The sequence below is a fragment of the Pteropus alecto genome, unplaced genomic scaffold (assembly GCF_000325575.1).
Source record: "Pteropus alecto unplaced genomic scaffold, ASM32557v1 scaffold86, whole genome shotgun sequence".
NCBI classification, from domain to species: domain Eukaryota; kingdom Metazoa; phylum Chordata; class Mammalia; order Chiroptera; family Pteropodidae; genus Pteropus; species Pteropus alecto.
Genome location: NW_006442109.1, coordinates 25,618,377 through 25,632,215, shown reverse-complemented (window position 1 = coordinate 25,632,215; position 13,839 = coordinate 25,618,377). Strand labels below are relative to the sequence as shown.

The following is a 13,839-nucleotide window of genomic DNA, read 5'->3' as shown; positions in this document are numbered from 1 at the left end:
TCCTCCTCTTTTCAGTCATTGTTGTCTCACTTTGTCCCTATGTATGCTGAACATTCATTACTATCTTGCTATAGCAAATCTCTTCTTATTTTAAGCTTATAATACCCTGTTTCTAGTAAGGGTTACACTCTTCTGCTTTTATCAGCCTGCTAGTCACCTTACTCCTAATTATGTTGTTGTTGTTGTTGTTGTTGTTGTTGTTGTCATTTTGTTTTAGGTGAGCTGACCCCTTTCAGTCTTTCCTGTAGTATAGGCCTCGTAATGGAGAATTCTCTCAATTTTTGTATGTCTGGAAAGGTCTTAATTTCTCCTTCATATCCAAAAGAGAGCTTAGTTGGATACATTATTCTAGGCTGGTAGTTCCTTTCACTTAATAGTTTAAATATTTGATTCCATTCCTTTCTGTCTTTTAAGGTTTACGCTGAGAAATCCAACGATAATCTAATGGGTTTTCCTGTATAAGTTACCATTTTCTTCTTCCTGACTGCCCTGAGAATTCTGTCTTTGTTGTTGATTTTTGATAATTTTAATACAGTGTGTCTTGGGGAAGGAATTTTTGGGTTGAGATAATTGGGTGTTCTGTTGACTTCTTGAATTCTAAGCTTCATTTCATTTCTTAAATTTGGGAAACTCACATCCACTATCTGAAAATGCTTTCTAGTCTCTGCTTCTTTTCCTCGCTTTTGATAATGCCTATTATTCTTATGTTTCCTCTCCTGATGGTACCAGCCAGTTCTTGAATTTCTCTTTCATTATTTTTCATTCTTCGGTTTCTCTCTTCTTCCTTCTGATTTATCTCTAGATTTCTGTCTTCGATATCACTGATCCTTTCCTACATTTGGTCGACTCTATTTCCCAAGCTTGCTATTTCATTTTTCAACTCTTGCAGTGTGTTTTTTTATCTCCAGAAGTTCTGTTCTTTTTGAGGGTTTCAGTCTCCTTGCTCTGCTCATCTAGTTGTTTTTTTCAATTCTTGAAATTGTTGATATGACTCGTTTTGGAACTCACTGAGTTTTTCAGAAGTACTATCCTGAATTTTCTGTCATTTTAGTTGCATATTTCTATGTCTGTAAGCTTATTTTCTGGAGATTTTTCTCTTTCTTTCTGAGATGCCTTGTCACCTTGGTTGTTCATGGTGTTTAATGGACTCTTTCTCTGCTTGGGCAGCCTCTGATTACAAGGAGGCAAAGCTGGGAACTCTCATGCCTAGAGCCCCACTGGCTGCTACAGCCCCCTATGGGATCTAAGACCAAGGTGACTTCGAAACAGATGGGCTACCCACCACCTTGGAGAATACAGGGAATTTTCCACGACTGAGGTGACACTGCCAGACCAAGATCCCTGAGGTGCCAGGAGAGCAGATAAGAGAAAACAAAACCTTGAGCTATATCACCGTCTATTGGAAAACAAAAGAAAGACCTCAACTTTATCAACCTGCAGAGTTGTTGAGAGCAAAACAATACTTAAAAAAGAGAAGAGTACCCCACCTCAAATGCCCAGGCAGAGGAACAATCCATCAAGTACCATGAATAACCAAGGTAACAGTAGCACAGAAGGAAAATGAAAAGGCTCCAGAAACCAAACACAAAGACGTGGAAGACTGTGATTGAAATCAGCAGTCTCCCACGGCAAAAGCGGTAATAAGAGGAAAGTTCATATCATTACAGGCCTATCTCAAAAACCAGGAATGAGCCCAAATAAACAACCTAACATTTCATCTTAAAAAACTAGAAAAGAACAAACGAAGCCTAAAGTCAGCAGAAGGAAAGAAACACTGCCATTTGCAACAACATAGATGAACCTCGATATAATATAATCATGCTAAGCAAAATAAGCCAGACAGAAAAAGTTGAAAGCTACATGATATCACTTATAAGCGGGATAGAAACCTAAAAGCAACAAATGAGCAGGACAAACAATCAGAGACCCAGGAACATGGACCAGAGGGTAGGTGGGAGGGGGAGGTAGAGTGGGTCAAAGAGGTCAATTACGTGGTGACAGAAATCCAACTATGGGAGGTGAAATGTTTTTTAAAAATTTAAAAATAAAAATCAATCAGTCAGTGGCCCCCAACCTTTTTGGCACCAGAGACCAGTGCTCCTATGAGAATCTAATGCTTGATCATCTGAGGCGGAGCTAAGGCGGTGATGCTGTTGCTGGGGAGTGGCTGCAAATCCAAATGAAGCTTTGCTCACATGTCACTCACCTCCTGTGAAAGCCCACTTCCTAACAGGCTGGTACTGGTTTACGCCCGGGGATTGGAGACCCCTGATTTAAATGACAGAGTGTTCAAGATTGCAGTTTTGAAAGAAACTACGCAATACAAGAAAACTCAGAAAGGCAGTTCATTGAGGTCAGGAATAATATCAACAAACAAAAGGAGTAATTTACAATTAGATTGAAATTATAAATTAGAACCAAATAAATTCTTGAGCTGAAAAACTCAATAAGATGAGGAGTGCATTAGAAGGCATTGGAAACAGACCAGATGGAAAAAAAAAGTAATGAGCCTGAAGATAGAAATGTAGAAATGACTCAGGTGGAAGTAGAAAGAAAACTGAGAATTAATTTAAAAAAATGTAAAATCTCTACTAGAACTATTCTACTCCATTGGAAAGAGAAATATAGTAATAGGTATACCAGATGGAGGAGAGAGGGAGATGTGAACAAAGAGCCTAGTCAAACTAATAATCGATGAGAACTTTTGAAATCTATGGACAGAGCTGGGCCCTTGAATCTAAGAAGCTAACAGAATGCCTAATTATCTCAGTGCAAAAGGACCTTCTCCAAGACATATTATATTAAAACTGTCAAAAGCTAATGACAAAGAAAAAATTCTCAAGGCAGCCAGGGAAAAAAGACTAACTTAAAAAGGAAGCCCAATTAGATCATCTTCAGATTTTTCAGCAGAATTCTTATAAGCCAGGAAGAGTGGAGTGAAGTATGTGAAACCACCAGCAAAGAATAATATATCCAACAGAGTTGTCCTTTAGACATGAAGGGGAAATAAAGCCTCTCGCAGATAGAAGACAAGGGAATTAACCACCACAAGGTCTGCATTACAAGAAATGTGAAAAGGAGCTCTTCTTCCTTCATCAAAAAGACAAAGTATACAAAACTTTAAGATGACAGGATTCAGAGAAAGAAACAGGAACTTGCATCTCTATTTCAGAATAAGATATTGAACACTTAATTATAGCATAAAGGTTCAAGAGGGAAAACAGTTTTAAAAGACTATAACTTCTGCAAATTAGAAACTAATGCACAGCATAAAAGGGAAAAATTCATGACAACAAAAACAAAACGGGAGGAGGAAAACGACAGAACTTACACAGGTGAATGAAAGTAAAATTCAGTCATAAGAAAAAGAACTATTGTATATATGAAACATCTTTCTACATAAATCTAATGGTAACCACTAAACAAAAATTTAGAGATGAGACACATAACATAAAAAAAAAAAAAAAAAAAGGAAGCAGGTAACAAAATCAGAAAACCACCAAACTAAAATAGCAGATAGAAACTCAAGGGAAAAGGAAAAGTGGAGATACATAGCAACCAGAAAACAAAACATAAAATGGCTATAGTAAGTCCTCATATATCAATACTTAAGTATAAATGTACCGAACTCACCAATCAAAAGGCAAAGAGTAGTGGAGTCGATTGAAAAGGAGACTCACCTATATGTTGCCTTCAGGAGACCCATGTCAGCTACAAAGACAAACATAGGCTCTAAGTGAAAGGCTGAGAAGATGATACTTCAAGCAAATGTCATCCAGAGAAAAGTGATTATAGTTGTACTTATATTAGACGGAATAAATTTCTAGATAAAAAAGGTAACAAGAGACAAAGGTGGACATTTTATAATGACAAAGGGGACAACTCATCAAGAAGCCATAATACTTATCAATATATATACAGCCAACCTGGGGGCACTAAAATACATAAAGCAGTTACTAACAGACCTGGAAGGAGAAGCTGACAAAATGCAATTATAGTAGGAGACCTGAATACCCCATTGAGAGCAATGAATAGATCATCCAAAGAGAAAATCAGGAAATATCAGCCTTAAATAACGTATTAGACCAAATGGACATAATGATGTTTATACAACTTTCCATCCCAAAGGGCAGAATATACATTATTCTCAAGTACACATGGAACATTTTCAAGGATAGACCATATATTGAGGCACAAAACTAGTCTCAATAAATGTAAGAAGATTTAAATCATACCAAATATATTTTCCGATACAACAATGTGAAACTGGAAATTAACTGGAAGAAGAAAGCTGAAAAAAAAAAACACAGTATGTGGTTGTTAAACAACACGCTTATGAACAACCATTGGATCAAAGAAAAGCTCAAAAGATATATAGAGACAAATGAAAATGAAACTACAATACACCAAAATCTTTAGGATGCAGCAAAAGTGGTACTTAGAAGTTTGTAGCACTACAGGCCTACCTCAAGAAACAAAAATCTCAAACAATGTAACATTATACCTTAAAGAACTAGAAAAAAGAAAACAAAGCCCAAACTCAGAAGAAGGAAGGAAATAATAAAAATTAGAGCACAAATAAATGAAATAGAGAACAAAAAGACAATAGAAAAAAATCAATCAAACACAGAGAGCTGATTCTTTGAAAAAGATAAATAAAATTGGCAAACCTCTGGCTAGACTCACTACAGAGAAAAGACTTAAATGAATAAAGTCAGAATTAAAGAAAAGTTAAAATAGACACCACAGAAATACAAAGGATTATACAAGAATACTATGAAAAGCTGTATGCCACCAGATTCAATGACCTAAAAGAAATGGACAAATTCTTAGAAATATATAACCTTCCTAGACTGAACCATGAAGAATTGGAATTCTTAATAGACCAATCACTGGTAAGAAATTGAAACAATAGTCAGAAACCTCCCAAAAAACAAAAGCTCAGGACCAAGTAACTTCACTGGTAAATTCTATCAAACATTCTAGGAAAATTTAATACCTATCTTTCTCAAATTCTTCCAAAAAATTGAAGAGGATGGAATACTTACTAACCCATTTTATGAGGCACGCATTACTCTGATAACAAAACAAGACAGGGACAACACAAAAAAGGAAAATTACAGGCCAATATCTCTTTGAGCAGATGCAAAAATCTTAATCAAAATACTAGTAAATCGATACATTAAAAGGATCATATATCATGATCAAATCAGGTTCATTCCAGGGATGGAAGGATGGTTCAACATGTGCAATCAATGTGATATACCACATTAACAAAAGAATAGGTAAAAATCATATATCAATAGAAGCAGAAAAGGCATTTTAGAAGATACAATATCGATTTATGGTTAAGACACTCAATAAAAAGGGTATAGAAGAAAAGTACCTCAACATAATAAAGACCATATATAACAAACCCTCAGCTAATATATATTCAATGGTGAAAAACTGAAAGCTTTTCCTCTAAGGTCAGGAACAAGTCAAGGATGCCCACTGTCACCACTACTATTCAACATTGTACTGGAAGTCAAGAAATAAAAGGCATCCAAATTGAGAATGATGAAGTAAAACTGTCACTGTTTGCATGTGACATGATTCTAGAAAATGCAAAAGGCTCTACCAAAAGACTATTAGAAACAATAAACAAATATACAGTAAAGTTGGCGGATACAAAATCAACATACAAAAATCCATTATATTTCTATATTTTAACAACTAAATATCAGAAAGAGAAATTAAGAAAATAGTCCCATTTACAATTGCAACAAAAAGGATAAAATAGGAGTAAACGAAGTGAAAGACCTATGCATTGACAACTACAAGACATTGTTGAAAGAAATAGAAGATAATACAAAGAAATGGAATGATAGTCTGTGTTCATGCTTTGAAAGAATTAACACTGTTAAAATGGCCATATTCCCTAAAACAATATGCAGATTTAATGCAAGCCCCATCAAAATCCCAGTGAGATTTTTTACAGAAATAGAACAAAAAGTTCTCAAATTGGTAAGGAACTACAACAGGACCTGAATAGCCAAAGCAGTCTTGAGAAAAAAAGAACATAGCCAGAGGTATCACACTTCCTGACTTGAAACTGTACTACAAAACTATAGTAATCAAAACAGTATGTTATGGGCAGAAAAACAGACACACAGACCAATGGAACAAAATTGAGAGCACAGAAATAAACCCACAGAGAGATAGGCAACTAATTTTCGACAAAGGAGTGAAGAACATAAAGTTGAGAAAGTAAAAACTGAAAAAACAAATGTAAAAAGAAATAAAAGTAGACTGCTCTTTAACACCATACACAAAAATTAACTCAAAGTGGATTAAAGACTTGAATGTAAGACCTGAAACAATAAAATACCTAGAAGAAAACATATGCACTAAACTTGTGGACCTTGGTCTGAGAGGGTTTTTGTGAACCTGACCCAAAGGCAAGGGAAGTAAAATGAAAAATAAATGAATGGGACTACATCAAATTTAAAAGCTTCTGCACAGCAAAAAACCCTTCAGAAAACCAAAAATGCAACCAAGTGGATGGGAGAGTATATTTGCAAACAATACCTCCAATAAGAGGTTAATATCCAAAATATATAAAGAACTCATATAACTGAACAACAAGAAAAACAGACAATCCAATAAAAATTTGGCAGAGGACCTGAATAGACATTTTTCCTAGGAAGACATACAATGGACAGCAGATATATGAAAAGATGTTCATATTTACTGGCTATATTATCTACAGCCATGACACCCTGAACGTGCCCTGTCTTGTCTAATCTCAAAAGCTAAGTAGAGTCGGGCCTGGTTAGTACTTGGATGGAAGATCACCAAGGAAGACCAGGTGCTGTAGGCATTAAAAAAAAAATTTACTAGCTATAAAGGAAATGCACATCAAAATCACAATAAGATACCACCTCACACCTGTTAGAATGACTATTATCAGTAAGACAAAAAATAAGTGTTGGAGGGGATAAGGAGAAAAGAGAACCCTCACATACTGCTAGTGGGGATGTAATTTGGTTAAGCCACTCTGAAAAACAGTGTGGGAGTTCCTCAGAAAATTAAAAGTAGAGTTACTCTATGACCCAGCATTCTCTCTTCTGGGTATCTACTCCCAAAATTTGAAAACACTTATTCATAAAGTTAGATGTACCCATATATTCACTGCAGCATTATTCAAAATAGCCAAGACATGGAAACAACTTAAGTATCCTTCAAAGGCTGACCTAAAGATGTGGTACATATATACAGTGGAATACTACTCAGCCATAAAAAATGAAATACTGCCATTTGTTGCAACATGGATGGATCTTGAGAGTATCATGCTAAGTGAAATAAGTCAAATAGAAAAGGACAACTATATGAGTTCACTCATGTGGGATATAAAAAAGCAACAAATTAACAAACAAAATAAACATACAAACAAACAAAAAAACCAGACTCATAGATACAGATAATAGAATGGTGATTGCCAGAGGGGAAGGGAGTTGGGAGAGGATGAAGAGGCTAAAGGGAGTCAAATGTACAGTGACAGGAGACTAAGGGTGGTAAGTACACAATAGAGTGTACAGATGTATCATAAAGTTGTACGTTTAAAATTTATATAATGTTAGTAACCAGTGTTACCCCAATAAATTCAATAAAAATTTTTTTTTAAATGCAGAGGAAAACAGTAAAAACTCAGATTATAAGATAGTATGATGGGATACTAATTTTGTTTAAGGTATATAATAAAACGTACAGAAAAAACCCCCAAAACATCAAAGAGAGTCTCAAAATGGTAACAGTGGTATCTTTAAGTGATGAAATTATAGCTAATTTTACATTTCTTTTTGCTTTAATGTTTTTCTAAACTTTCTGTAGAAATATATAGTATTCATGTCAAATTTATAAGGGCTCCAGATCACTACTCTGTGTCTGCTATATTAGATTGAAACTCCTCTGGTTGTTTTATAAAGGCTCTTTTAATCCAGCTTGTTACCTTGTTCTTGAGCAGGAGGCGTTATCATATAAGCTAAGGATATGTATGATCACTTCTTGTTTAATAGTTGTAGTACTGTTGTCTAGTTTGTAAAGTGCTGGCACCAGCAATGGTCCAACAGTGATGAACAAATTTGTAGATTGTTACTGACAAATACATCTACCAGATGTTTAGTGTCATCAGAGTCTGTTAGCAAATAAAATTGTATTGTTAAACCTGGTGAGGTACTGCTCTTTAAAGATGTTAGCTGAGAGCTGTTATTTAGCTGTCTTATGTGAAGAAGTGGGTGGTGGGCATTGCAGCTGGCAATAGGAACAAGGTAATAGGAACACAGTGAGATAAGGCAAACTTCAGTATTCTGTAAATTTGAGTAGGTTATTTTCTTTGCATGAATTTTAAACTTTTTGAGTTCTTAAGTTTAGAGACCTATGTAATGATAAACAAAATTGAGTGATTGAAATAAACTTTGAGGATTATCAATAACCCGAGTATACTAGTTAGGATTGACTAGGCTATGGTGTATTAACAGCCTTCAAATTGTAGTGGCTTAAAACAATAAGTGTCAATTTATTGTTCATATTATAGTCTGATGCAGGTTGAATGACTCTTTGTAGTTCTCCAAGTGGTGTCCCCTTCCATTATTTGATGCCACCATCTTCATATGTAGCCTGCTAAGTTGTGGCAGAAAGGGAAGACAGATTTTAGGTGATTTGCATGGAGGATTTTATCGCCATACTTGGAAATGTCACATTCATGGTCATTCTCATAGTCAGAACCCAGTCTTATGTTCCTTAACCATAGGAAGGCTGATCTTCCTCTATGCCCAAGAAAAATATAATGAAATAGGATCATATAGCGTTGTCTCTGCCACACCAAAGTTTTAGAAGAATAAAATGTGCTACTAACCATATCTTATAGATTGGCTTTTCTATTTTTTTCTCTTTATCTATTTCCAGTCTCCCTAGTTTTTTCTTTCTGCCTTTCTATCATGTTAAGCTGCCTAAGGATGCAGTGGAATCAGTGGTAGTGAGTGAAATGTTTATTTCTTGTTTCCTTCATTTCTTAAGGGAGAAGTCCCAATTATAAGTATATACGTCTTTTTTAGTAAAGTCCTTGGTGCAACTTAAATTTTCCTCTTCAAAAATAAAATCTCAACTTGTATCGCTTATATTTAGTTTTTTATTTAAAATCTGGGCAACTTGGAGTAGCATATTTTCATTGCTTCACCTAATCTATAAATGACAGTTTTTATTTACACTATCTATATTAAAAGGTTTCACTGTATCTGAAGAGATTTATTTATTTATCCATTCATCAAGCCTTAGTTGAGCTCTTGTTATGTGCCAGGCATTATTCTAAGTGTTGGTGGCATAGTGATGAACAAGACAGAGTTCCTACTGTCTTATATTCTGGTCACAGTTATTGATCACCAAAATTTGTGATGGATGATACAATGTATCAATTAGTAACCACAAATTAATTTTATGTATACTATAAGGATTATAAAATTAGAATAACCATCATAGGATTAGTGCAATGTCAATAGATTTATTGTGGTTGATTTTTAAAAATTATAATATCACTAGGAATAATATGGATCTATATTGTCTTTTAGTTTTAAAGAAACCCCCTATTTCTATTTCTCAATATGGAAGTCATCAAGCAACCTCCCATCGTCCAACTGGACAACCTCTCTCGCCGAATATGGTTCCAGGTATGAAGTCTTATTTTTAAATTTTTCCTTGAAAACCAATTTTCTGGTCATATATTGTTATATAGTGAATAAAACATCATTTAGCAGCATAGTGAAGTAGCATTCTTATAGTTAGTGTTATGTATTTTCAAATGACCTAATAAAAGCTCAGGGAGAAGTAATCATTCAAAAAAGCTGTTATCTAATGGCTTATTAAAAGTAGAAGAATTATTTGTCTACGCCATGCTACCCTGAACACACCCGATCCTGTCTGATCTTGGAAGCTAAGCAGGGTCGGGCCTGGTTAGCACTTGGAGGGGAGACCACCCAGGAGGACCAGGTGCCGTAAGCATTAAATACATACATACATACATACATACATACATAAAATAAAAAATAAATAAAAGTAGAAGAATTATTTGTTCAGCCACTCTGGACTACATTCCCTTTCATCTCTACCAGTTTGTATGTATTTACCTTCTTGAAAATGTGTTCAAATTTATCTCACGGAGGCCTTCTATAAATTACTAGATCTACCTATCTTAAACTCCCTACTCTGTACTTATGAATGTATCTGTTTTTTCACTGAATATCTATTCTATTTTACAGAAATGTTCCCCTAAAATGAGAATCGATACGATTAAAATTAATTATAACAAGGATCGAAATCAAGGCTTTGATGAAGAAAAAATGGAATGGGGGAAAGAAAGGTTATATCCAAGGGATACTAATAAGACAAAATTAAGAGTTAACAGTTGTGAGTCACTGTGTAGATAAAAATTACTTAGAGCTTGGAACTTCTAAAAGCCTTTCTGGATTTTGGTTATTTCTGACAGCAATATAGAGTTTGGAGGGAGGAAAAGAGTCATCCAAGCTGTATCATTGCCATTTAAATTTTTCAGTTTCTACCACATATCCCTTTGGTGAATAGGTTTATAATTAGTACTGGAGATGCTCTTGGGGACTGATGAGTAAACTTTACACAACTTGAATCACATTGGTTATAAGATTTGGCTAAAGAAATGAGAATAAAGCTTTAGGAAAAAGCTATCTGACTACCCAATAGCAGACAACAGTGTGTCTTAGCTTTTCTAAAGCAGGTCTTGTGAAATTCTTCTGCAAAATATGACCTTAACTTGATGTTTTTCTGTTGTAGATTCTCATGTAAATCACAATGGAAACCCAGGAACTTCAAAACAGAACCCTTCTAATCTTCTTCAGCGTTTAATTCCAGGCCCAAACTTGGAGAGTGAACCCAGAATTCAAGCAGATATACTAAAGCAGGCTACCAAGGAGAGAGTCGGTGATTTCCATAAGTTGAAGCAAAGTAAGAATAAGTTGATGAATATTATGCTGGAAAGATTTCTTTAATGTTTGTTTACAAGGCTCAATTAAGGTCTTTATTATTATAATGTCTAATGAATGTATAATAAAACTATACATTCATAAAAAGAGAAAATATGCATAAAAAGAGAAAGTGTGGTGGAGGTGAAATTTAAAAGAAAAGCAGGTTTTAAATGGATAGAGATTTCAAAGAAGACTTTAGAAAGCTTCTCATGTTTGCCAATGTTAAATAATAAATTTCAGGTGAGTTGATTTTTTAAAAATGCTATTAGTTATGATAGGATTAATACAGTATAAAATATTTTGGAGAAATGAAAAAAGTTATATTTTATTAGGCTAGTGAATGAAGATTTTGTTTAGATGGAAGAGAAATACATAGTTTTGAAAAATGGAATCTGGGAGAAATGTAGACCTGGGGAGACTGCCATAGTGGAATGCTCAGTGCTGCTTCCTTTTTCATCCCTTCCAATTGCAGTTTGCTTCATTTAGGTCTTAGAAGAGAAGTGAAAGAAATTGAACATATTCATAGTACTATGTAATAAACTGTGACTGCTTGAACTGTTTCAGAGGTATTGATTTTGATAAAGGGACAGTATCTGTTAATCTGTATAATTCTGGTAGATCCTTAGGAAGTGTAAGAAAAATTCTGGTAGTAGAGAGAATTTGGAGCAGGACAGTGTCTCTTAAATTGTATGAGACAGACCCCTTAAACTATACTTTTTATTGGTTCTGCTTTTCAAGGCTTTTTCTCTTCAAATTTTGAACAGACAGAATCTCTAAAATCTCCAGTTTGACTTTGTTTGCTTTTTATGATGGCTTCTATGGCAACAACTGTTCAGAGAACTGTTTAGGCAGCTATTTGTACACAGGTTGCTTGTACGATGAAAACTGCACAGTGTTACATTTTTAAATCTATTCAAGACATTTTTATTGGTCTTATGACAGTTATTCATATTTCTGCATCTATATGAACATATAATTTGTGTACATTTAATTGATTTTCCTTCCTTCATAGTTAAAAGTATATCCATGTGTCTTGACTAAAGTATTATGTGAAAAATGTTTTTATTTACAGGAATGTGGCTAACATTTTAAATAGAGTGAAAAAAATATTTCCTTAAAATTCTGTTGAGTATCGACCTGAAAACTTTTATCTCAACAAAAAGAGGTATAGAGTAAGGGTATAACTAAATAAAATATCTTAATTTGATCACTTAAGATTTTCTTTTAAACTTATAGTTTATCCCATAAAATTTTTTATTCTTTCCTTACATGTATGTTTTTATTATTTTTGTTTACCAATCATTAGGCAAAGAATATGATTGGGAAATAATTGCCAGGAAATTATTACTCTCTACAACTTATTTTTTAAAAAGCCTGTTGAGCTTTATACACTCCAGATTCTTTTCATTGTATGTGTAGAATTGTAATCAATGTGAGCACTATTTGGTGATTTACTTTGACATTGTTTCTTAAATACATTTTAACCTAGCAAATAGTTACATAGTTGTCATTTTAAATGTGTGTATATATATGTATACACACATAAGCTTATATCTCATTGTGCTTAGGCAATAATAATAGTTCATTTAGCTTTACTCTTTTACTGATTATTCAGATTATTTCATTTTCTCTCATGATAGTCATCATAACTATGAAGATCCTTTTACAAATTACTTCCAGTTTCTCTTACTTTAGATGTTCCTTTAAAAGTATAGTACCCAAACTGAAATTGCTAGGTCAAAACAAAGTACTTGAATAGCTTTATAGCTCCTGTTACATATTGTCAAATTGTTCTCTAGAACAGTTTCACAGTGTCACTGTGAAATGTTTAAATTTATTTCCCTATGGCCTAACCGTATTCGCTTTTTAACTCTTTTTAAGGCATTTAGAATATGATTCTTTAAGTATGTTTTAATAAGCATTAATGTTCTGGTGACCTGCCCATTTTCATGAGGAATTTTACTGTAATTATTTCTTGGTATATAATTATATAAACTGTATATCAGTTTTGATGGCTTAGCCTCATAACTTTGAGTATTGATCATATATCTTTGTTATTAACATAACAAAAGACCCTTTAAGAGTCTTCTCACTTAGGAAATTCCAAGGGTTTTAGGAGCTGTCTGCAAAAAAAGGGACGAAGACCAAATATATAGTTCTTATTATAAATCACAGTGTCACATATGGGTTTGAAACTACTGTTCTATAATAATAATTTGAACCTACTTTAAAACTCTAAACTCATATTTTTAGTCCAAAAGTCATGCAGTTGAGAAGATTTTCTAGATGTTGGACTGGAAGCATTTTTCATATGGAATGAGGACAAGCACTGGCAATGTGGTACATTTTCCTAATTTCGAATGTCTCTGGTGGTATCGTCAAGTGATCTGGTGAACTTTCTAAGTGGCTCATACAACAGGCACAATGGTTCCATTTGTGAGCTATTGTGGTGATTTATCAAGTTTATATCCAGTTGTCCAGCTTCAGCTTACAGGGTTTTGAGTAAAAGGAAGTTTTAATTTTTAGTGATTCAAAGACAGAAGAGTAAGAGAAAAATTGGAAACTTAAATTTGGTTAGTTGTAGCCAGTTATTGGGAGAACCAAGAAGGATTCTGGATCAGTCCAATTCACAAGTAGGTAACAAAATCTTAAAGACAATGAATAGGGCTAGAATGTAATACCCACAAGGGTGTGCTATAGTTTTCGATTGCAGCATCATTTTTCTCTCTGTAGTCATCCCCATTTCTATTAAAGATAATCCAAGTAAGACTAATTTGTTGGAAAAATAAGTCTAGTCTCATTATACTTG

At 34.1% G+C, this 13,839-nt stretch overlaps 1 protein-coding gene and 1 pseudogene across 2 annotated transcripts in view; both read left to right on the top strand.

Annotated features, from left to right (window-relative positions):
• The window catches only part of CASC4 (cancer susceptibility 4), an 83,656-nt gene that overhangs the window by 46,709 nt on the left and 23,108 nt on the right, over positions 1-13,839 (top strand). For both annotated transcript variants that reach the window (XM_006920422.3, XM_006920423.3), the window contains exons 8-9: positions 9,606-9,704; positions 10,840-11,010. In XM_006920422.3, coding sequence (XP_006920484.1) covers positions 9,606-9,704; positions 10,840-11,010 — 270 coding nt within the window. The remainder of the gene's footprint in view (positions 1-9,605; positions 9,705-10,839; positions 11,011-13,839) is intronic.
• LOC112469744 lies at positions 9,918-10,035 on the top strand (annotated as a pseudogene).